Here is a 26,160-nt window from a genome sequence, read left to right as displayed (position 1 = left end):
GTTTTAACCAAATGATTGTATTTTTGGGAAATTTATTTAAGATATTATAAAAATTTGAAGGAAAAAAAAACATGATAACTGACAGGTGGGCCCACATAAAAAGCACTGATAAGATGCTCGAGCACATTGCAACTTTGCAACAAGCAGCGACCAAGGAGAAATGCGTTGGCACAGGCAGATACATTTTCCCATTATTCAGTGATGATAATACCTGATACAAACTACAAAACTACAGACCTACAAGCTGAGATCGGACAAGAGAAGGAAACGGCACTGAACAATCTCCAATCTCCTCCCGTTTAGCAGCTATCTTAACAAGTAATTACATCACAACTCAGTGGTTCTTTTGGCCCCTGCAAAGAAGGCCTCAGTGGAAGAACTATACAAACTCGCCCTCCACAAATCACAAATCCAACCCAAAACGCTGGGCTTTCACCAATACTCAGTTGAGAAGAAACTCTAGCACTAGCAACCAACCTCGCGGGCTTTGTAAAATACCAGCGCCGCATTTTCTACACCATTACATGGTAGCTCATGAAAACTTGGATGTGTTCAGCCTCCCCCACCATTTTCGCTTCACCGAGTTGGGCGACGATTCGTTGCCGCTCCCCAGCTTGTTGAGGATCACCTTCGTCTCCCTTATGCGCGAGCCGAAGTCCTTCTTCCATGAGTCGAAGTTCTGCTTCAGCCTACGGAGCTCCATGTCAGGGTTCAGGCTGGCATCGGCCTGTCCGGACTTGACCTCAACCAAGAACTTGGCATCATCAGCGAAGACCTGGCTGCGCTGCTCGAACTCTTCGGCCAAGCGGCTGATGACGCTGATGCTGGCATTCATCTCCCGTCCAACGGTGCGTGGAACCAGCTGCGACGCGCTGCCAATGTGAACCCCATTGCTCTCCCAGCTCTGGTCGACCGATGAGTCGGACATCCTAGGCGTCTCATCAAGAGCAAGGCTCTTCTTTGCTACGGATAGGCTTGATTGTAATGACCGCATTTGCTTCTGCCACATTTCCTCCATCGCTTTCATTTTCTGCTCGTATTCTGACCATCGGTTTTCATATTGCTGAAGTCGCTGCTGAAGCATCTCGTTCTCTTCATCCTTTTCTCGGACTGTCGCCTCGGCCTTTAATATTCGCCTTTGTAGCTCAGCCAGGAATGATGCCTTAATCAAAATTTGGTCACCCTCTGCCTCCTGAAGAATTTTAGGAATGATTTCAGACACAAGCAAAATAGTGTAATGGCCATTTATGTTAGTTCTGAATGAACCAAATGGACCAGGAGAAATACTAACTTCAGTTTTGACTGGATGATCCAACTCATGCATATGAAGGCAAAACCAGGACTTATCTTACCTTCTTTGATTCGAATTCTCTTAGCACATTCAATAGATCAACATTGCCAGCACATCTTCGAACAAGACAACCACGAATGCCTTAAAGATAGCAAGGAACCATAATCAGTAATCCAGATTACCACTTCCATAGTCCCATGTGAAGTTCTAAATGACGATGTCAAGGATCTTCTTACCAGATTGTATTACTACTGAAGCCTTCCGTATGTTAACGAAATATCTTCTTGCAAGCCAGCATTTTAGATTTCTCTGTAAAATAATGGCTGCCCTGTGTTTCCTCGCCAGAGACGAATACATTTTTCTTGCATTCTCACCTCGAATAACTACAAGATAAGAAGGGTGAATTGTAAGCTGAGAGAGAAGTTATAGCAACAAGAAAATGGAACAGATACAACATATAATTGTAATAGTTTGGAAGTACATGATTGAAGAGCCAAAACTCCTCTTATTCGTTCCCTTGCATGGCGACGGGCTTGATGCCCTCTGAAACAGCTTTGAACCCTTAAAATACCATGCAGAGTACGGTTCCGAGTGTCTTCAAGTTTGCCAATCTTCAGTTCCCAAAAAATAAGAAATCAGCAATAGAAGATAATTGTCATTAAATGCTATAGACCATTCTGGGGCACCATAAAAATTGCAGAACAAATTTTATGAAGAAACTGCAAACATATTTAGTTTGCAAACATTTAACGCTCATTCAGAAAAACAAGGCCAACAGTTATTGGCAATACACTCATTACCAGGAAGTGAATAAATAAAACAAAGGCTGCTTAGCTCACCTGGCCAGTTCGAAAGAACAATTTTGTGTACCCAACTTGATACATCTCAGGCAAAATGTTAAACTGGTGAAGAATTGCAACCGAAACACTAAGTGGGTCTTGAGATGCGACATCCTCAAGAAGAAGAAAGCCATACCTGATAAAATGAACTGTTACAGTATTGCAAAATAAAAGGTAACTAGAAATGCAATACTACTGTTCAAATATTTTATTTACCGTCGAGCAAATTTCTGATGAGTCATTCTTGTTGGATATCCAGATCTTGAAATTCGGACAACCTCAAGAACCCCACAACATTTGAGTTGTTGAAGCACAAGTCCTTGTTCATAAATTGCAGGGAGTTGCAAATTGTTTGGCTTAATACAACGTATAAAGTGTGGTGTTGTACTTTCGAGTCTTTGCATAAGTTGGAACAATTGTCCCTTAAAAAAAATTGGACAGACACTGTCAATAAAACTAATCTACTTCATTCATGATCTAGCAAATTGTTATTTGGGGCCAAAAAAAATTACCTTAAACTTCATCGCAACACTTAACTTCTGTGAGTCAGCAGCACTATTTCTATATGGAACAGGTAACGGATTATCAGATTGAGAAAGCATTTTGGATGCAAACATTTGTGGTAGTGAGGATTTGCATTTGGCAAGGAACTGAATTGAGTCCATGTGCAATAAATCTCTATTCTTCTCTAGAAAACCTGACGTGTCATAAGCCACCTGATTATCAAGAAGATAAATGAAGTTAACACATGATAAAAGAAACATGATGTAAACAGCTGTGGATAAGTGTCAATTTCCAACCTCTCCTGCATAGTGACGGACTGCAAAAGCCTTGCCTCTTTCTCCTCGGAAGCAAGAATTATTGTTCAGATGTTGCTTAAGCTTGTTCGCAAAAGTAAGATCTGTGGCATTGGGGAAGGTAGATTCTTCATCTAGCAGAGACAACAACCCCAGTGGCTTCTATATCCAGTAATGTAGATGAGATAAAGAACGTTAGATAGTAAGAACTAGCATATTAGTATGCTGTTTTTAAGCCAATTTACACAGATAATAAAACCAAGTGAACTTAAATATCTTTCTAACAAAACAGCTGTCCTTTTATGTTGAGAAAAAAACACCTCCAAACAAGCAAATAACTAGCACATTTATACTTATATCCCAACAATCTCCTTCAAAATTCGACTGGGTGTGGAAGCAATGCTGAGAACACAGCAGCAGATGATGATACTAGCCACAGAAGTGGAACCAAGGATGTGAAGCGGACCAAACTAATGATGGTAAGTCAACACATCAGATGGTATAGTTTATTTTATCCTTTAGCAAAGCACATACAATTAACTAGTAGTAAAGATGCGTCTGCATAAAAGATAACAAGAAAAAATTACAGCGACACATTACAAAAGTTGAAAGAAATGGACTAGGTTTCCCTCACCCATAGTAAATTCATCCATGTGTGCTTTAGGCAGTAGTTCACCACCATTCACGTGCTTATGTCTATAGTAACTTAGGTAGTAAACTTTAATGCAGTGCTACTAAACAATGAATGCACAGTACTCTCTATAGATAAATATAAGTAGCAGGCAAGATGTAGTGGCCCATACTTTCTCAAAGAGATTCAAACAGTTCTGATTGTCCTCAAACTCAACCTTTGCCCAGTCAATGCCATCTTCAACGTATTCCTGTTCGAAGACATCAGAGAAAATTTAGAGAAAAATCTCTGCTGTGAATTAGTAACACCTACCAAGTCTTCCATTTAGTTAACAAAAAGCACAGAAAAGCATGTTCAAGAAGTGCACAAAGAGAAAGAGAAGATCACCAGATCTTGTGAAAAAAAAATGCATTGGAACTTCATAGCATGACAAGAAAATCATTACTCTAAAAAAGTGCCACTGCCGATGATGGGAAAAAAATAAGAGGTTGAAGGTTGCAATCCTGAAACATATATTCTGGATTTTAAACCATAGCAATAGCTCACCTCTTGTTCAAGCTTAAACAAATGGCGATTGAAATGTTGTTGGAGCCTTTCATTAGCATAGTTAATACAGAACTGTTCAAAACTGTTCCTCTGCAATTTTGTGTTATGACATGAGAAACCATTTGCCAATTAAAATATGATGACAGCATGTCAAATGGAAGTACATTACATCGAATGATTCAAAGCCATAGATATCAAGAATGCTGATTGATCTCCCAGTTCGACGCTTGCCAACTGAAAGAGACTTGTTAATTTGTTCAACAAGCCACTCAAACAAACTGGCATAGAGTGACTTGGCCAACGCATCTCTTGTGTCGATTGCCTGCAATATTCAAAGAGGTGGGTGCAGAACTGTGAATTTAACAATACTTTCATGGCTGTTGTTGCTACCTTGCATTTAGTTAAGAACAAAACTCACTAACCTGTGAAAGGGTGAGTTTCTGTACAATATTTTCATTATTAACTTTCATGTGCCTCTTCGACAAAGCTAAATTGAGATCTTCAATACTGCAGCCAAGAAGTCTTGTGACCGTTTCTGCCGCTGCAAAATCAGTACTTCTTCGTTAGCAAAATAGTAAAAGCCACCTAGTAATACCCTCAGAATCCAAAAATATAAGAGAACAAGATAGAAGAAAAAATTATTACAAGATAAGCAAAAAGTAATGTTCTTTTCATCAAAATGTGTGCTCAAATGAAACTAAGGCTATTTTTCTGAAATGGTGATGAAATACTGGTCCCAACAAAACAAGGGCAGAGGAGGCAAGGTGCAAGGCATGGGAGATTAATTAGTTCAATTCTAAACCAACTGCTGATAGTTACACCAATAGTTTGCAATACCGGTGTCAAAAGAACAGTCGGCATTGGAGAGTATTAGAATTAGATCATACAAAACGTGGTCATAACTCATAGCATTATTGAGTGAAAACATAAATATTTTCCTTTACCTTCATCTACAACAATCTCAACATGGTTTTCGTTGTCAATGACCGTGAAAGAGACATCTCCTAGCCATAGAACTGCAGAAACCATCGTGAAAACATTATCTTGGTCCTCTTTGCTGATATGAACGATGTTCATAGCTTCCTGAAATGCCAAGCAGTCAGAAACGTGGTAGCAGCAAAAATATAATACTACTGACATGCATCGATAGGATTATTGTAACATGGTATGGTATAGTCCTATTGCACACAAAAAGGGGCATGTGTAGAATGAGACATCAGAAGTGTCATACCGTTACAGTACGGAACATTTGAGCATCATCCACACCGGCAATTGAATAGCAGCAACTCTGCTTCAAATATTTGTATTCATCCGCTTTCTTCATATTCAACTTATCTGTATCAGAACACTAGAAGTAAGTTTACAAGGTAACAATGGTTTGCTCTTGCCAAGTACTGTCCACAGAGCAAAATAGATGAGCAACAAAGAAGAAACAGAGAAATGTCAACAGTGAAAACGTAGCATAGAATCTGTGTTAAAAACTGAGCGAGACAGACAAGAAATCTTTCAATACATAGAAAAGATACGATATACTAAAAACAAGCCTGTGATGGTATAATCAGACACTGTCATATGTACCTCTGAGGGACGCAGGAGCACCGGCACATAGTTGATAAAAAATATGGTAGGAGCGCTCGCCAACTGCACATTGTACAACCCTTGACTGGCATAGGTTAAAATGGATGTCAGTTTAAATTACACTTCGTGAAATATCATATTCGTTTTTATAAGGAAAAGGGACATTCACAAATTTAGGAGTTACCTTCTCAAGTAGAACTGGCCATACGGTGAAACAGTAGGGGAGATTGTCAGCAAAAGTAAGAAAATCAATCTGAAACCAGAAAATGGTACATTATATTGAAAATGGGTACTCAGTACAAATTCACATACATGTTTGAATCATGGCACCACAAATCCTTCCAGTTGTACTAAAATGAATTTCAATGAGCTTTCCCTGTAATACAAAACAAGGATATCAATCAAACTCTTTGTTCTACATTGTGGTATTACAATACCCACAAGAAATTACTTACAAAGCGACTTGAGTTGTCATTTCTTAGTGTCTTTGCGTTGCCAAAAGCCTCGAGTATTGGGTTGGTTTGTAGGATCTCATATTCTATGCCACCCCCACCTCCAAGAGAAGCCAAATACTGCATAGCAATCTTTGCAGTTTCTGTCTTTCCTGCTCCACTCTCACCACTATATATATTAAAAAGAAGACATCCTTCATTCATATAATCAATATATACCATGGTATAATTAAAAATGACATCAATTAAAAAAATGACCTCAAAAAACAAGCTAACTGTTAACTTGTTATCAAAGTAAAATATTTCTACCAGATGGAATTATGTTGTCATCGGATTTTTCACAAGATTTGATAGACATACAAAAAGGTAAAAGTTTTGGTGTTACAGGAAAGAAAGAGAAAAAAACAAGGGTAACATAATGGAAAATGTGCATAATATTTGAATGTTGACTCGCCAATTGTATATCTTAGGCAACCATTAAATTTCTAACTCTAGAAAGCCAAAGAACAGTGGGATCGTTTAATCATCTCAGTAAAACCCTTATGTTCTAATCTTGATAAATGAACAATACAGGAATCCATCTGTCAATGAGAAAACTAGTTCAGCAAGTATGTTGGCTGGTAGTTGGGGCACTATTAATTCTACTTATATGCAGCAAAAGTAACAGAAAATGAAACCTATTACTATGAAAATGCATACTTGTTTGGCTTAACATATTAAGATGGTACATCAACTATGGTGCAAGACTTCCTTGCACTAAGAATTCCATTAAATGCTTCCAACTTGGAAAAAAGAATACCAACCTTATGATGATAGACTGGTTAACTTCATCTGTAAATGAACATAATACTTAGTTCTCAATTTAGATGGCACCATCAAGACATATGTAGTTGTATTAACAGAAGTGGAATTACCTCTTTTCATTTCACGGAGGGCTGAATCTGCTATTGCATAAACGTGTGGGCTATCCTTTGTTTTATTTCTATATGCATCAATGTACTCATTACCATATAGAGGAACTTTCTTAAAAGGATTGACCGCCACCAAAACTGGACCTGCTTTAGTCTACAGTACAATATAGTATCACTATAAAAGCCATAGAACTCCCAAATAAAGGAGAAAAGAAGTTCAGATTTATCCTTACATATATCAAGTCTTGAGAGTATCTGTACTGCAAATTGTACAGAACGGATGGCTCACTTAGATAACTTAGCTGCATAAGATCATCCACCCCATCAAGAATTTCAGGATTTGCAGCTTCAAGGCTCTCTGTTTTCAACCTCAGTACCTTAAATCAGATGACTGAGAATCAGATTATCACACTCTGAAACCAACCATAAGGCCTTCAACAAAGCAAATTAGGTTGCCTACTTTTCCTTCAGGAAGCTTTAGTACGGAATCGTCACCGGAGGTTGTAATTACAGTGCATAAGGCCCAATCACCATTTGGAAGCTGGCAAAAAACCCTGTGCTTCTGCAGCAAGTTTAGGGTAGAAGGTCAGCTGACACTGCCAAGTTGTTACAAAGACGCAAAACAAGCTAGCTTGTATAATTGCAAAAGTCAGACGGTGTAAAATATGATAACTGGGTGCTATGCTACGCTTCATATAGAATATAAATAGGTGAATATCACAAATGCCTGCCTCTGGTTTCAAAATTATACATAGAGTAGAAATTGCATGTCTTAATAACTAGCTTGATGTTGCTACAGTTATTAAATGTGCTAGTGGTACATACAATAACAGAGCTTACAAATTTCATACAAGGGAAAACGAAGATGTGTATATGTTTCTGCAAATAGCAGGTATACATTAATTATGATTCAATCATTCACTGAGAAATAAGCTTTCGGTGCCTTAGTCACTTAGTGTACTGGAAGTCCTAGTTTGCAAGGCATATGAGTAATGCATGACGATCAAAGTGGGAAAAGATGCCAAAATGGAGAGCATATCTTGAATTATCAAGGTGGCAACAGAGAAAAGTACTAATAGTTGGAAAACTATTAGCTGATAAAATTTTAAGATACCAAGCCCTGTTAACTCATTTAACAAAGCTCTACTAGTTAATGTTTAATGTCTCCTACTTCCTGAGAGGCTGGAAGTAAAGAAGATTCTGTCTTGCAGTAGAAATTATCCTGAAGGTGACACATATGGAGATCTTTACCTACATTGTAATAATTACATAGAAATCTAGACTTACGAAATTCACATGTTCTCAAAATTCACATTCCGAAATCCCTCACCACAACTCAGTTGACAAGTGGCAACATTTCCTAACAAGCAATAACACGCACAAGAGTGGATCACGAGCATAAAAAACCACATCTTGGTATAGCTCAGCCTAGCACTGTTTTGCTGATTACTGGAAAATTCCCTAAAGCCTGCACTATGACATTCCATGGAAACTATAAGACGTCTCGGGATCACTGGTCAAAGTGCTCACAAAATCGCAAGCATAATTCTACACAAACTGACCAAACTTTTTAACATGAAACCGTCAACAAGTTCGTCTTCCAAAAACATTAGAAATAATAAGAAAAATGAACTAAAGGAGGGGGAAAGGATCCACCTTTCTAGCACCGTAGGAGCTCGTGTCACCCCACCTCGCGTCGCGCTGCGAGGGGCTCCCAGCTCCCGCCGGAGACTGCCTCCGTGGTGTCGTCGCCGCCGCCGCCGCCGCCGTGGCCCGAGCACCAGTAGCAGCAGCCGCCGAATCCACCTCCGCGTCACCTCCACCCCTCTCCCCATCCCCCTCCTCCTCCACCTCCTCCGTCGTCGCCGCCTGTGAGCTGTACGGCGAGTCCGCGTCCCCCTCAAACCCCACCACCCCCACCTCCACCCCCTCCTCCTCCTCCTCCTCCTCCGGCGCCACCGCCACCCGTGCCCCGACGCCGTTCGCCGCCTTCCTACCACCCGCCGCCGAGTACCTGTAGTCCAGCGGCATCGACCTCGCCGGCTGCAGCTTCCCCGGCCCCCGCGGCCTCAGCGCCGCCGACTTCCTCACCGACCGCACCTCCACTGACGCCATCCCCGCTGGATCTCCCCCCCAAATCCACCCTCCCAAAAACCACCTCAAAACTCAAAACACCACCACAAATCCTCCAAAAAACACCGCAGAAACCGCCGATCCCGCACGAATGGCCGCGCAGGCGAGCTCCTCCGCCTCCGATGCGCGCCTCCTCCTCCTCCTCCTTCCCGGAAGCTCGCGTGGACGAGCCTCTCTCTCTCTCTCCCTCTCTGCAGCGACAGAGACAGAGGAAGAGAGAGGTGTGGCACGGGAAGAGGGGGAGAAAAATATTTTAATGGAATTTAAGAGGGGGTTCGCTTTTTGCGTAGGGCGAATTTCGTGGGGGGTTTGATTTAAAAATGTTTAAATTTAAATGTGGGGGGAGGAGGGGGTGGGTGGGGAGGTTTCGTTATTGGGAAGGTTTTGAATCGGCGGCGGCCACATGGCGATGCCCACACGCACGCACATAATTCGTCAGATCCGGAGGGGGGAAGAAATCGAAGAGAAGAAAAAAAAAAAAGAAAAGCAGCGGAGGAGTCAGTAACCGGTGGCTAACGGCAGGGTTAACGGTGGTAACGGCTGCGCGGTCCAAGTTTGTGGCTGTCTTTGTCGCGCTGAAATGGCAGGAGAGCCCCTGAAACTTTCAAGATTTAAACAAAGTGATCCTACACTTCTACCAGAGTCCAATTTATAAGTGCTTTCCAATATCTATGTGAAATGAATTGACTTCCATGAAATTATTGTGAAAATTCCATATACTCCCTCCGTCCTAGAAAAAATAAACCTAAGACGGGATATAACATATTTTAGAGTGTGTGTGTGTATATATATATATATTCATAATAATATAGGCTCCGTAGTGAACTACTAATAGGATGTGTTACGTTCGGTATTTTTTTTTATAGGAGAAAAGAGTATTTATAATTACGCGACAGTTTAGGCAGTGATTCTGCACTTTGCACAGCACTTTTACTTTACAGGTGGCACACCACGGGCAGATAGAACTAAATATATAATTCGTCACGACCGTGAAGCCAAACCCATACTAAAGAAACTGCACCAAATCACTCACCGACAAGTGGACCCCACCTCCCGTCGGGACACCTTGTCAGTGACACAACCAACGTGTCTTTTACCGTACTCCTACCTTGCAACCTTTGTGCACCACGGAGCAATGAACGGGGCCCACCCCGCAGTGAAATCCCAGCCGCCTACCTACGCCGCCTCCCGGCAGTTACCACTAGGGGTAAATGCGTAAATTCGCACTCGCTAAAATCCACGCCATTATTGAGGAGCGGGGGGTGACGTGGCGCACGCTGCAACAGTAGCCAGTAAAAAAAAACTCCGGCCTCTCACGGTGTGGATAAGGTCCCAACGTCTCGTTTGCCGTTTTGAACGGCAGCCGTCGGATGGAGTCTCATGGAGATCGGACGGACGGGAGCGGGTCGCAGGATGCGGCTCGAGAGACCGGGTCGCTGCGCGCCACAGGGGCGGCAGCTCGTTTTGTCAGCGCTTTGTTTGAAGTTTGAACCATACAAAACTTAGTACTATAAATTGGCCGTCCAAATTGGCTTGATTTGGTTTGTCTCTTGCGGTTTAAAATTCGGTGGTGGTTCGAACGAAGACCTGGAAAGAGAAAAAACAATGAAGGTTTGGTTCATGTTTTGTCTGCTGATTTTAAATTAGAAAGAGTGTTTTTTTTAAGCAGAAAGAGCTGAGTTTTCTATTGATCTTTGACTGGATGTTTAAAGCTACTTGTTGAGATTGAAACATATTCTCGTAATTAGTACTCCGTCCACCCTTAAAAATGTAACTTGCTGTTTAGTTTTTCGTCCCAAAATATAGTTGCTTATCTGCGTACTATCCTGTTTCAATCAATCAAAACACTGTCACATTTACTCCACCCATCCCAGAATATAGGAAGTTTGTTTGAGGGTTCGACACGGTTATTAAGAAAGTAGGTAGAATGAGTGGTGGAGAGCTGTGATTGGATGAGTAGTGGAGGTAGGTAGAAAAAGTGAATGTTGGAGAGTTGTCATTGGTTGGGAAGAGAATGTCGATGGAGAATTTGTTATATTTTGGAACAAATCCTAAGGGCTATAAGTTATATTTTAAGGAGTACTTTATTTATATATATTCATCTCAATTAATCATTGTCATCTCGCTATTTAATCTCCGTGAAAAACTTTATAACTGGTTATATTTTTGAACGAACGGAATTATTTGACGTTGGGAGTAGCAAGTGTAGTGCATAATAGTGAATACTCCTACATTATATATTATTATCCATTTTCCCAGATATAGTGTTGTCTATATCTTAATTGCCAGCTTGTCACAGCAAAAAGGAAAAAAAAATTATGCTTGATTATTGCGCAGTGCAGCACTAGCTAATCAATCAATTCGTTCGCTACGTTTGGTTGCGTAGTCAGAATCGATCAAGATCTAGAAAAGGTCCACCATGGCATGCAGCTAGCTTAGCTGCTTCTCCAATTATCAGGAAAAATGCAAACACCGAATAGTCAAAACTCAAAATCCAAGTCAATTTCAGACCAAATTAAATCACTTCTTTTTACTGCTAACATACTACAATATATTTTCCATGATACCTGAGTTATTATATTTTGATACGGATGAAGGGTCAACCTGTTAACCTGATCAATTCAGGGTCAGTAACTCAGTACATCATGTACTAAGGGTGTTTTTAGTTCTTTGGGTGTAAAAAGCTTTGAAGTATACGGACACACATTTAAAGTATTAAACGTAGACTAATAACAAAACAAATTATAGATTCCGCTTGTAAACCTAATACGGATTTATTAAGCCTAATTAATCTGTCATTAGCAAATGCTTATTGTAACATCACACTGTCAAATCGTGGCATAATTAGGCTTAAAAGATTTGTCTCGCAATTTACATGCAAATTGTGTAATTGATTTTTTTCCACATTTAATGCTCTATGCATGTGTCTAAATATTTGATGTGATATTTTTGGCTAAAATTTTTTGATCTAAACAAGACCTAAATTATAACACATTTAGTTACAAAATGATGTGGCCAGAATACTGGCATGAATGCATGTTACCTTGCCTGCTAGGTAAGGTACTGTCGAGCTCACATGATCGATCCCAAGTCCCAACTGCCTATATATATATATATATATATGTAGTAATTCAGGACCACTGCACAGCCATCCAGTTTATGCAAAAGCACCTAACATTTCAAGCACAGAACTTCTTTTACCAATCTTATCCTAAAGATTAATTCACAATTGTATAAAAAAAAGTATAAAGAAGCCTTCAGATTGAGCAATGCCATCAATATTAGGAATTTTGAAGGAAGTAACAGGATTCTATCTTTTGTTTTAAAGGCCTTAGAAATTTTTTTCTGTAGGATCAAAATCCTCCAAGTTCCTTATGATTTCTCCGTAAATCAAAAGAATGCTAAATTAATATATAGCATGAGAAGGGATCAAAAAGAGGGACACAGAATACTGAACAAGTGACGAGATGCATGATGCAGATAATTTATTCAGATCATGCACGGGCTTCGAATCTGAAAAGAATGCAACTCCCAAAAAGCACCTCGGATAATTTAATCCCCTTTCTTCTTAATTCCCAATTTGATCGAGACCATGAGATGGATCGTTTGGTTTGGTGCAAGAATATTTGTCATCTTGATGACGACCTGATCGATCTGAGTCTGAACTTTTTCAGTGCATGCAGTGCTAACTTTTCTATTAAGAGTTTAATTTAATTGCTGTAGGGTGTGTCCTTGTATAATTGCAGCATAAGTCGCGAATAATCAATCAACCTAGTTAGTAGCTTGTGATCTATCCATCCAATCGATCAGTACGTCGTTGGGCATGTGCCTGTGTGAGTGAGTGAGGCGTGAGCTACTCGCTTTTCTCACGAGCTCCTTATGAATGGAAGGTCAGTTGAATTAAGGCTATTGTTTTATTTTGGTGAAAAGTGAGAGGGTTGTGTTTTATTTATTGATACATCTAGAACGTGTGCTCATTGAGTACCTCTACTATTAGTGTTATGCTATCAGTATTGTCAAGTCTTCTGCTATCAGTATCGTCACCGGTAGAAGTGATCTTAACCACTGATTTATTAATTCTATTATTACTACTGTAGTAAAAAGAATTTTATTACTAGCAGTTAAGATGTAAGTATAAATAGACATGATGTATTAGATTAGAAAAGATAAGTAATCTATGTACTATCAAACAGAAAACATTGTATGTCGTATTGAAGCACCCCCCCCCCCTCGTCCTCCTTCCCTCACTCACATATCGAAGAAGCCCGCCTCGTCGAAAAATTTCCTAAATAGTGATCCTTTTGTATAATTATAAAGTTAACAGATAAATCTTACGAAGTACGATCAATGTATTATGGTACCTCCTATAATTACTGTTCATGATATTTATGTAACTTAAGTTGCAAGCACTGTTTATTTTATATATTTAGATTTCATATAGCATTTTATTTAAACTAGTTTTATTTAAATAAATAGGAATCGCATAATCTGAACTACTCTGAGGATGAAATGTAGGTCTGTTTTTCTTTGGGTTCTCCCCCCTTTGTGTTAACAAGCTGTTCCCCTGTTTTTATCCCCTCGTGTTAGATTGTTAGAAATTTATAGTCTCTAAGATTTTCAAAACCAAATGGCACATGTTGTGTTATACTGTTATATGGCGCTAATGCAGGACGTGATACGATTAATGCGCCCATGGTTTCACCGGTTAATGTAAGTGCTGTTGATGTTGAAGCTAGTAGCAATCAAGCAGCAACCATGGCTGTCAGAGTGTCAGAGCCAGGTGAGTACTGTTGATATACTATCATATTTGCATAAAAGGACCCAACAGATGTTACTAATGGTATTAGTATTTGGTTTTTTATATAAAAGTAGTAACATCTGCAACACCAAATCAAATCTTCCATTGAATATATTTTTAGAATATATTTTATTTGGTGTTGGAAGTGTTACTACGTTCTTCTCTAGATTTGGTCTAACTTTTAAAAAGTTTAACTTATTTAACTTAGTAGTACAAAACTAAAACATCTTACTGCATTTTAGAACGGAAGAGTATTAGTCAGTCATATTAGTTTGTTTAGTCACTTCTTTAACAGAAAATAAATTCTAGAGTTCAATTAGTTTAGAGGTAACCACAAACGACATTTTGAACTGGACTCATATAATATCAAGAAGAAACGGAGGGGTTTTTTATTTGTGTGTGTGTGTGAAATGATGAATTCTATACTTGGAGTAAGAAATGAAGAGCATAGATGCTATACCTTAACAACAGTTGTGCATGTTCAGAAGTCAGTGGGAGGATGTTCTTCTCTCCAATTCCTCACTAGAAGGGCTACCTAGGTTCTTGCACCCTACCCCAAATACACACCATTGTCTAGTGAAAGCAATACCCTGCCAAAAAATTCCTTGTTCCAAGCATGTGCTGATGTGCATGAGTGAAAACTGCCTTGTTTCTCAAGAAAAGAAAGGGACAAGGTACCTTGTTGCAATGAAAATGTCTCACACTGTAAAACATACATACACACAACACCTAACCAATCATGCTAAAGATTGTTGTATTATTTTGCTCTCTGTCTATATCAGCATCTCACCAATAATAATAGGTCCCAATTAACTGATCAATCCACTGTTCTGTCTCACTGTCTGCTAGCTAGGTGCATGCCTGGATGCTATTTGCCGTATACCCTCCTATATCAGGGGCAGAAAATCCATGTCAACTTTACAACACACGCAAACAACAAGCTTAGTATTCAAGGAAATCTCCCCTGCTTTGCATTGACGTGCTATCAGTAATTTGTATCTACGCAGGAAATTCACGGGATTTGAACTAACGCATGTGCTTCAAAGGAACGTTACTTATATGCACACATTATTTAAGGCCCTCTTTGGGGAGAGGGGATTTAGATTCCGAATCCATCCGGCTGATAAAAATCTGGAGAAGTTAGAAAAAACAGATTCTAGCAGTTTTGAGTTTTTTTTTCTAGATTCTGCAACTACGTACAGATTATCATAATATAAATAAAAAGTTAAAATGTTCGATGGAACTTTTAATATTAGAAGAGATTGTAGCTATTGGGAGCTTCTCAAATGGACCTAATTAGCTCTCCTATATTTTAGTGTAGGTAATTTTACTATCTTTGAAAATAGTAAAATTTTATAGTGCAATCTCGAGGTAATTTTTCAAAGATCATAAAATCCCTATTTTAATGTAGTTCCATTTGATTAAAGGAAAAAAAACAGTTGCAAAAGATGACTCACGCACACAGCATAAACACAAGTCACAAGACGGTCATGATTGTGTTAGCATGATCATGTGTGACACTTTATTAATCAAGCATGGCCATTCCTCCATGTGTGATGTGTCCATTAAAAGTTCATGGCCCCATCTGCTATGGACTTGGCATGCCCATGAGCCCATCCATCCATCCACCCTGCTGCAAGCAAGCCATGCACATGACATGATGAGTATATATTGCAGCCTCTCACCGTCTCACCCTTCTTGCATCACGCAACCAGGTTTTACAAAACCACACGATTATCGTACGGTTATCACGTACGATAAACTTCTCGGTTCGGTTCTTAGAACCACGGTATACCTCACGATAACCGTAAAACCGTAGGGTGATCGGTAACCCCACTCAAAACGATTTGATAAACCCTGCACGTGACACGATTCATGAATCATGATTCTTCCTCCTTGATCCTTTCTTTGTCCAAGCTGAGCCGAAAAGCGAAAGAGAGTGAGGCGAAAAGTCCCATTCGATCGAGATGAGATATATTACCGCCAGAAAAAAAAATGCAACGGGACACACACACATGCACATGCCGCGGTGCACGCACCTCCCGGACATGTGGGCCCGGTCTACATCGATCGGGATGCGCGTGGGGCCCACTTTCTGTAGATCGCTAGGATTGGGCCGCAGGCAGCTGCAGGTGGGCCCACGCGACCCAAAAGGAGCAGCATATGCAGCTAAGCTTTGCATCTTCAGAGTTCTTCAGAATCAGAGAGATAGTGCAGAGAATTGCAAATGCTTCAGAGATCAATCAAGTGATGAGCTACACTGTAATTAACAATGTACTAATGATAGTTTAATTTTAAGTTAACCCTTTCTCTCCGGATCATGGAAGACATCTAGAAGATATGAAGATGGATGAATAGATGATGACATGATCCTCTAACTGCATAATCGATTGCTAACCGCTGATTATACACATCTAGATTATTGGAATAATGGAATCAATGAAAGAAATCTCAGATCTGGAGATGTCGATCTGTGTAACAACACTATCACTATCTATGTTCATGCGTGGCCATTAGCATTAGAGATATGATGGGTACGTATCGATCTATGCATTAATTAGTTGAACCATCTGCATCCATATGATATGATCCATCTTCTTCCCTGGTCCCTGATCGAGCTAGCTTAGCCATAGCTGCAAATTAATGGACCATGCATGCATGTTCTATAGCTTAGTAGTTGGAAAGCAAACTGCAGATTGGTCGATGAATGCGTACATGGATTATTGGGAATAATATATATGCATGGATATAATGTTGGTCGATCGGGATCAAATTTGTGTGTATGAATATAATGTGTATATATACCCTAATTAAGCCCCATTTATAGCCTTTTTCTGCAGTGAGAGTGACTGTGATTAATTAGGGCTAGCTAGCTAGCTAAGTCGTCGTGCGGAGGTGTCATATTGGTTAGTAGTTGACTAATGATCATCGAGTGATATTAATGTACAAGTACAGACAGTGATGTGCGTGTGTCAACTGTCAAGACGTACTCAGTAGTCAGTCTTATTAGTGTCAGTTTAATTAAGTACGTGATCTGGTAGGTAGATTAATCAGGCACATTTGGTAGGATCGATGTTAGAAGGAAAAGGCTAATGACGACTGATATGTTGAGTTGGGCCCGGCATCCATGCATGCAAAGGGTGACGAATATGGAGATTTATTTTTCTACTCCTTCCGATAGGAAATTTTAGCTATCAATCTACTCCTTCCGATGAAGTAATATTGTAGAATTGAGGTAGTATTAGTTATAGATTATAAAAAAATCACAATTACCATAATGGGGATGTAGCTCAGATGGTAGAGCGCTCGCTTAGCATGCGAGAGGTACGGGGATCGATACCCCGCATCTCCATCTGTAACAGTATTTTTTTTCTTGCTCTTTTTGCTATTTTCTTCTGAATATTTTTCACAAGCTGATCCTGCGCTGCGATCTTGCTCTTTTTTCTATTTTCCTCTGATTTTTTTCTTGCTCTTTTTGCTATTTTCTTCTGATCAGTATTTTCACAAGCTGATCCTGCGCGATTGTTCTTCTGTTCTTTACTAGCAGCTAGTTGTAAAGATGATGAACTGACTTTGAGATTGTGTTCTTTTGTTTTGTTTTTAATTTCTACTTCTGAAAATGATAAACTATGTTCTTTTTTTGACGCTGAAAGGTAGAGAGCCTCGACCTTATAACCATTTTATCATTTTCAGAAGTTGTGTTCTTCCTATTAGTTCTGAATTTCTCAATCGAGTTGTGTTCTTTTCTACTAGGAGTACTGTACTAGTAGCTAGTTACTTCAGAATTAATACGATGACTGACCTTACGATTGTGTTTGGTTCAGTTGGTTTCAGTCACAGGCTGTCTGGCTTAATTACTCTACAACCCCCATGTCCAATCCTGAAACTGTTTTAGAGTCGATCTGCACCTAGTAGCCTGCATCGCTCTCTTCTCTTCCCCGCTGCATGTCTGCATGTGCAGATTCAGACCCATCACGCATTCAGGCCGTGTCCGTCTCCAATTAACTTCCTCCAACTGCTTAATTCCATCAGAAAAATCAACAAGGTTAATTACTACAGTAGTCTCACGTTGATTACTACAGGAGTCACCGTTATCATCATCAGTTCATCATGATGAATGATGATCATGAGCCAGACTTTAACGAACGAACGCACGGCCTCATAAGGGTGATATTTGCAGTACACTGACAAGATCACCAATGTTGGTCGTAGTTGTGATTTTCGTCTAGTTTTTTTTAATTAGCTGTGCAACTGTAGAGTTTAGTCCCGTTTTATTTTTTTTTCTTAAAATTAATAGAGCACATTGTTCTTTCGTACGCATATATAAAATGTCAGCAATGTCATAACCGTTCGAGAAAGAGAAAGAAGATCACCAGTGTTCAGATCTTTAATTTGATCTGTCGACTCGTTAATCCCACCCATCAGTAGCAATAATCAAAACAATTGTGAACATGAAGAAGAAATCAACCAATCAAAAGTGTCGGAGACAGGTGAAGTAATTAATACTGTTCATGCATTATACTACATCCGATATGCAGTGGCAAATGGCATGAATAATAATTTAATTGATATTGTTCTCTCTTTCTTAGGTTAACACCAAGCTGGTGATTCAATGTGCAACAGTAGCCGAAGGCGTACAGCAATTAGTTGCAAAACCTGCCCCATCTACGGAGCATGTACATGTTGGCAATAAGAGGGGATAAGAATAATTTGTGTGATTATTGCTAGCTGCAGCAGCAGTTAGCAGCTTAGCTGTATTATATCATGGCCTTTACAGTACTGTCCTGTGATCTCTCCCTTTTGTTTGGCCAATGTTAATCCAGGCTAGGCAGCAGAAGAAGTTTGTAAACAGTTAATTATTCAGTGATGATCAGGATCTTTTAACGTTAATAAATATTTTTGTAATGTAAGTATGTAACAAACCAAACCGTTTCGATCTTAATCCGTTGATATTGGTGCAGAAAAGTAGGGACAGAACTCAAAAGGAAAAAAAAAAAGATTCAATCTGCAAGTCTGCATGAACTGATCATCAGCAGTAGTGTCGTGTGATTGACAGTTACAGAAATACTGTTGCTTCAGGATGAAAAGGAGACTTTGGCTGTGTTTAGTTCCACGCTAAAATTGAAAGTTTTAAAGAAGTTGAACGATGTGGCGGAAAAGTTAAAAGTTTATGTGTGTAGGAAAGTTCGATGTGACGAAAAAGTTAAAAGTTCGAAGAAAAAGTTGAAATCTAAACAGGCCTTTCATAACCAGCCAACTGTAGTACGTACCATGTATTAACATGGACAGTGGCGTCAGCACATACTCGCTCCGTTTTTAAATTTAAAAATTTATTGACTTTTAATATGATATTTGATCCTTCGTCTTATTTAAAAATTTAATAGATATCTCCAGTGATAAAACAAGTCACAAAATGGTACATACATAATATTTAAGATAAAATGACTGGTTAAATATCATCTTAAAACATAATTCCCTCTGTTTTTTTATATATGACGCTGTTGAGACAGAGGTAGTATATCGTTGGGAGAACTGACTCATTAATTTTGACAATTTGACTCTTTACAAAAACTATTTTTACAAATGAACCGCCGCCAAAACTTATTTCAAATCTGACCCTTTTGCTCAACGCCAAATCGTGTGGCGCTGAACTTAAACACCTCAGTGCCAAATAGCGTGGCGCTGAATGTACGTTGGCACGTTGACTTAGTCTACCATCCGCCGTGGCACGGCATTTAGCGCCAGCTGACGTGGCGCTGAGGTGTAGCGCCACATGATTTGGCGTTGAGCAGAAAGGTCATTTTTAAATAAGTTTTGGCAGTGATTCATTTGTAAAAATAGTTTTCGTAAAGGGTCAAATTGTCAAAATTAATGAGAACTGACTAGTCTCCGGACATAGTAACAGTTAGGAGTACTGTAAGCTGCTGTCTTCATGTGTGTGTCCGCGTTACCGCAGCGGTACGAGTGTTGTTTTCTTCTCTGCCGTTTTCTCTGCTATGCAGATACGGTTGCTTTCCGCAAACCTGCAGTGAATCCGGACGCCATCAGTAATTGTACTATTCAGTATTGATCGTCACTCTTTTCATGCAGCAAGCTGAAACTGAAACATTTTCTGGAGTTAGCTAATCTTGATCTGACGCTGTGACCGTCGCATGCAGCAGTGGCCATGTTCATCTTGGTCTGAAGCCTGAAACTGAAACTAACTGACAGATGCTTTGCAGCTGCAGCATGGAGGGTTTAATGCAGATGCAAGCAGGTTTTGAAATTGAATGCCTAAAATTTGAAAAAAAAGTTGTGCCATCATGGACAGTTGAGATCTCGACAACAATCTTTTCAGAGAAGTAAGTTATAAAGGCTTTCTTTGCAGGCCTTTCAAATTTTCAGTCTTGCAGTTGAGATTAGCAAAGGTAAGGTTTTATGCCAGACTGCCGCATACTAGCAGATGCTTTGCAGCTGCAGCATAGAGGCTTACTGCACTGCAGACTGCAGGACTAATCTGAGACTTTGAGCACTAATCTGAAACTCAAATATTGTAAAATGGAACTCTTTTCTTGTAGTTGTACCATCATGGATAGGTCAGGCCTGCAAAACAATCTTTCGGGACAAGTGGGCTTGAATCGGCAGTTATTTCCAAAGTGGGCTTAAATGGGCCAAGCTTTCGAGATTTGCTGGATTCCTCATGGAGACCCAATCCATAAACACAGTTACCTCTTCAAGGCCCATATAAAGAATTCATGCATGATATCAAAGTATCAAACGTGGTTTTGTTTCAACGGTGCTCCGGTGAGGCAAAAATTATATTTCTATTTCTTCTGTCAGTTATGTACTCCTCCGAAATTTAGAATGGACAAATTTGGGAGCATATGCTGATGGAACACATTTCTATTTGAGATTATTGACAAAATACCGTTGCTTGAATTGTAGTTTGACAAACTACTACCAATTTTCACAATGAAAAATGGGGCCATGTCCCACATGCCATTGACACACAATGGCGATATTTTACCAAACTAGTACGAATTTAAACCGGCCATCAGCATCAGCTCCCGCTCCCGCTGCTCACTCATCAAAAGATGGCGTCTGAAATGGCTTAGATTAGACAAATGAAGCAATCTAGCTTCTCAACTTGCACAATTGAACCAGTCTAAAAAAAAAACTTGCACAATTGAGCAAGCACACGCTATCCATATCGTTTTCAACCGGCAAGCTTAAGATTTCCAGGAAGGAGGCAGCCATACCCCCATTGTTTTCTAAACAACCATTCCAGTTTCAGAAAATTCAGGCCATGTAATTATGTAACCGTTGAAAGATTCAAATATTCAATCACATCGTCTACTCTATGGAAGATCTAACTAACCAATTAATTTATCGGTTTATTAGTAGTTTATTACTCGGAGTATGTTTGAATTTTAATATATATCGTCGTAATGATTTGAGACTGAAATGCATGCCGGCCTGAATTTTTCAATTTGACCATGTTTGCTGCTGAGTCGACAGGTAAGTGGTACCTTCTGATCTTTTGGTACGAATTCTTAAAAACGTCAGCAGAGTAATCGTTGTTGCCGTCACTCTGATCTGTATTTTGGCAAATACTGAAAATTATTCAAGAATTCTGCGTAATTTTCAGTAGTTCTGCAGTCTGCACTGCGAGATTACAGCCAGTTATTAACACAAAATGATTCAAGCTGAATATGGTTTCCATGGCAAACTAAGCTGTCCAGTGCCCAAATGCAACATATGTGAAAGATCAGTTTCCTACTTAATACAAAGACGTGCAATTCTTCTGCGCGTTCGCGAGAAAAGTGAAAGACCAGTTTCAGTGAAATCAAATTAGTATTTACCACATGAACTTTTGTCACTTTTTTCTACTGAAGATGAACATGACAGTTTCATCAGTTAAAAAGAAACAATTGTCAGGTTCGTAGTAGATAAACATCCTAGCTGGTACTAATAGTCTACTAATAACAGCCTTGACCCCAAAGGGGCTTTCTTGCTTGACTTGCCAATGAAATGAAATATAGTATAATCTCAACTGTTAATGTGCTGAAACGTAGCAATTATACATCTATTCTAGTCAAGTCAAGGGCCACGCACACGGCAAAGCAAATACCTAACAATTACAGGTTTGAATCATGGTGCCAAGAAATCAATGATTAAACTAAACAACAAGAGTCTTTGCAGCTTTTAACTTTACTGAACATATGTGCAATTTGTAGTTTCATTTCATTCCAGTTCGGATATAAATCGTAACCTTGCCATACAATGTTTGATTCATTTCCTAAGATATTTGATTCTGATTTTCTTCTTTAGATTCTCCAATAAAACTAACAATCTGCAACCATTGTTAACTCAGAGTATTCTTTTTCGAGAATATGCAAAAGATTTGTGCATCTTTGTCTTAAAAATACCACCATTGTTATAAATATAATGGAAATGGAATTGCTAATCCAAATTTGCACCCCAAGAACAACAAGAAGATCTCTGAGCTGACATGACATACCGTACATGAAGTTTATTCTCTGAAAGTACCAGCCCAAGGACATTTTGTAGTACCAACAATGTCAAATCCTCAATGCATATGACGGCATTATGCTGACGGTTCAGGTGACTTCACTCTGCATCTCGTTGGTCTTCTCTGACCTCGTGCAGGCGACCTGATGAACAGATGTCCAACCTAAGCACCAATTGTCCAAGAACAGTAGTAGAATAAGTCTGCACATCAACATCCATGTTCCATTGTCCACTAGCACTATGATGGGATTCTCAGTGTCTCCCTAGTTAGTTGGATTGGTGTTTCATGGAGTAAGTAAACTAGTAAATTATAAGTAAGATGACCAAGCAGCAACAGTTAGGTAATTGCATGTGTTTAGGTACAAACCACTACTTCTAATTCTAATCGACAAAGTTTATAGGTGTAAATTGCATAGGATAGTCAGAATGAGATGGTTAGTTCCTGTTCAGAATGGACAGTAAATCCCCAGCATTAGTTTATTCAGTTTTTTTTCCCTCACTAAATGGTCAATTGAATGCAATTATCTACACCTCGCTAATGATGTGTGTCAAAACTCAAAACCATATGACTTCAGATAAACAAATATGGAGCTTGTTTGACTTGGTTTGCTAATTAACCAGTTTAAATCTACCTTGCAGCATATGTAATTAATCCATAATCCAAAGACTCAAAACCATCATGAATCACATGCCACTAATTTTCAAGTTTTGGGAGTACATAATGAATCCATTGTGGAGCTGTCTGCCGTGCAAGTTGGAGTTTGGAGCTTGTAAGATGTGCTAACCGGTCATAGGCAGCATGTCCCCCTCACAAGATCTGAATCCATGACTGAACAGAGCCAGTAGGTTAGCTTTATCCATCTATTGATCTCTCCTGTAGTCCTGTACGTTTGAATTCACTTCATATTTACGGACACGCAAAACCAGATTAATTGAGTTATAATTATTTCAAACTTAAAAAATAGATTTATCCGATATTTAAAAGCAACTTTGCATAGAATGTTTTTACACGAAATGCACCATTTAGCTGTTTGAAAAACGTGTTAACGAAAACTAAGATAAAATATATACCTTAATCAGAAAATAACGATTCATCTGATTTTTCAAAAGAAAAAAAATATTTTTTTCCTTATCCCTCGGTTAATTAGACATGACTCTATCAACCATGGGTGGATCTAGAGGTGGTCTAGGTGGGCCGTGGAAATAAAAACCCCAAGGATATGTATGGTAAAAGAAAAAGAGAAAACACCTCCCGTGAAAAGAAGAAAAAAAAAGAAAATTCACTTATTAATTTAATATATCACGATACATTTTTGGTTAATTCTTGTATGTATTGTATATTGATATGTTACATTTATAGTATTTTCGAAAAAAAATGTGAGTTGATCACCTATACCCAAAATCCTCAATACGCCACTATCAACCTAGTTTCACCATTAACAATTTAACATCCATGCACCCAAAAGTGAAACCTGATGGATAAATATACCTTTCCTGAAATTAGTATATGACGTTGGAAGTGCTATTAGTGACTGGATAGGAAGGAGTAATTTTTTGATTAACCTCAGAAACATGTGTTGTATAGCGATATGAGAGTAATTTACCGCCAAGAGGAGGTATGCACGGATCAAAAGCCCAAATTTTGTGGCGTACATTTAATCTAGGTTGCTGAAATACTCTCACTATCATCATCTCATGATAGTCCAAGAATTAATGCCCATTTGGCACCGACCAGCCAGTTTGCTTATCTGCTTGACTAATTGTGCTATTATTACAGTGGAAAATTCAGGCAAAATTTATCAAAGAGTCACTGAGCAAAGCTCAAGCATTGCTGTTGATGTAGCCCCAAATGATTTTGATCGTTCAGGTTCAGGGAATTTGATGCTTTGGTCTGGAAAAAAAATTGATGGAGTGCCAGATCGGCTATATACCGTGAACCGACATGCTGAACCAGTGATTGTTAGGATATTATTCGAATTATTTATCAGAACATTTATCCTTGAATATTTATGTATTAAGTCAACTACATGTAAGATCACATAATCTTGTTAATTAATTCGTTGTCTCAATACAGACAGCGTAATCTGCCTGCTCATCCATGATTTTGAGAAGTGATTAGAAAATGATATTTTCTGACGTGTAGTAACCTTTGTTCTATACATAGTTGGTCCAATCAAATAAGGAGTGAGATGGAGGATCTTTGACTTGTCAAAAAGAGCATAAAGTATTGTAAGATATATGCACCAACAAGAGTTAGATGAAAATTAAGATTTTCGTGGCACACTTTTCAAACTGCTAAATGGTATGTTTCGTGCAAAAATTTTTTATATGGAAGTTACTCTAAAATATGATATTAATCTATTTTTCAAGTTTATACTGATTAAAACTTAATCAATCATACGTTAGTACCACCTCGTTGTACGTAAAAAACTTTATCTTTATCTTCAGAAGAAAAAAACACCACCTACATTTTCTTTTTTGGCGATAACTTGGTCTCTGATCATCTCTAACATCATCGCCTGCTCAAATGCTGAGGTGGAATACTGTGCTGTTGCTCGTGCTGTCGCCGATCGAGTAATGTTGGCTACAGTAGCTTCTACAGAAGCTTCATATCTCAATTGCTTCGGCCACCATCGTCTTATATGACGATCAATCCGGTTCATTATCGTCGTACGAAGAATATTGAATTCGATATTCACATCATCCGTGAGATGGTTGTTTTGGGACATATTCATGTGCTTCATGTCCCATAGTCTCACCAGTTTGCATATATCATGACCGATTGTTCAGTTATTTACTGAGTTTAGGTCTCAGATGATCAATCCCAACAATACTCCATTATATAAAATAAAACTACAACAGTAATTTCTGTGGTTCAGAAATCTAGCAAAGTTTTCTAGTTATCACCTGAAAATTAGTAGCATACAAATACCAAACGGTAGTAGATTATGGTCTCATGCATGCATGATTGCGATTGTGCTATTGGACCACTTAGCTAACCTTTTGCTATCAGCAAGAGAGACACTTTGAAAATGGGAGGAGGGAGACCAATAAGACTACAGTTTCTACTGCCAGTAGTGCACGGTAACATGTGACTAAAATCAGTAAATAACCTGACTGATCCAAGTCAGTAAGTGACCTGACTGGATTAGCACCAAACAAAGTATTGCTGGCAGAGTGACAACCACAAGGCTTGTCACTACTCACAAGTCACAAGTGACCCTAACAGCAGGTACAATAGTAGGCTATAAACCAGCTATAAACATATTTTAAAGAGATAAAGGAAGAGATAGAAGAGCAGCGGGCTATAGATATGTAGCCAGTTGTAGCACGGGCTCCAAGACGTAATGTGTGTATGACAGGTGGGACCATGTATTAATAGTATAGCAAGCAACTATTGTATAAATTAGCTATTACATTGGCTATAAATGATTTAGAGTTGGTAGTGGACTATACTATTAAACTTGCTCTAATAGACAAGGATGAAAATAAAAGGTATTTTTTTTCTGTCATCCAAATAGGTGTTACCATCACAGGGCTTTAGTGGCAGCATGGAGTCAACAGTCAACTTTAAAAATGTAGTAGTAATTAGTGGCCAAGGTCAAGAAAGACTAAGTTTTCAAGAGAAGGGGATAAATGCAACTTAATGGTTACACACTTCCACATCAGAGTG

General features: G+C 39.0%; 1 protein-coding gene and 1 non-coding gene across 2 annotated transcripts; one reads left to right on the top strand and one right to left on the bottom strand.

Annotated features, from left to right (window-relative positions):
- Positions 1-165: 165 nt before the first annotated feature.
- Positions 166-9,427, bottom strand: LOC127786365 (myosin-1-like). Its single transcript, XM_052313751.1, has 23 exons — positions 8,702-9,427; positions 7,506-7,607; positions 7,279-7,422; positions 7,049-7,199; positions 6,938-6,965; positions 6,138-6,303; positions 5,995-6,058; positions 5,867-5,880; positions 5,683-5,767; positions 5,336-5,439; positions 5,049-5,187; positions 4,527-4,645; positions 4,274-4,426; positions 4,105-4,194; positions 3,731-3,808; positions 2,931-3,089; positions 2,643-2,846; positions 2,347-2,552; positions 2,131-2,266; positions 1,773-1,902; positions 1,528-1,674; positions 1,353-1,432; positions 166-1,192 (listed from the first exon to the last, which is right to left on the bottom strand). Exons 1-23 carry the CDS (start codon positions 9,158-9,160, stop codon positions 533-535), a joined length of 3,618 nt encoding a protein of 1,205 aa, XP_052169711.1. The 5' UTR covers positions 9,161-9,427; the 3' UTR covers positions 166-532.
- Positions 9,428-17,255: 7,828 nt separating this feature from the next.
- On the top strand, positions 17,256-17,328 carry TRNAA-AGC (transfer RNA alanine (anticodon AGC)). Its single transcript has one exon. It is a non-coding gene; the product is annotated as a tRNA-Ala (tRNA).
- The last annotated feature ends 8,832 nt before the right edge of the window (positions 17,329-26,160 follow it).

Source organism: Oryza glaberrima, chromosome 10, assembly GCF_000147395.1.
Source record: "Oryza glaberrima chromosome 10, OglaRS2, whole genome shotgun sequence".
Taxonomy (NCBI): domain Eukaryota; kingdom Viridiplantae; phylum Streptophyta; class Magnoliopsida; order Poales; family Poaceae; genus Oryza; species Oryza glaberrima.
The sequence above is the reverse complement of the archived record's forward strand: the minus strand, read 5'-3'. Positions and strand labels throughout refer to the sequence as shown.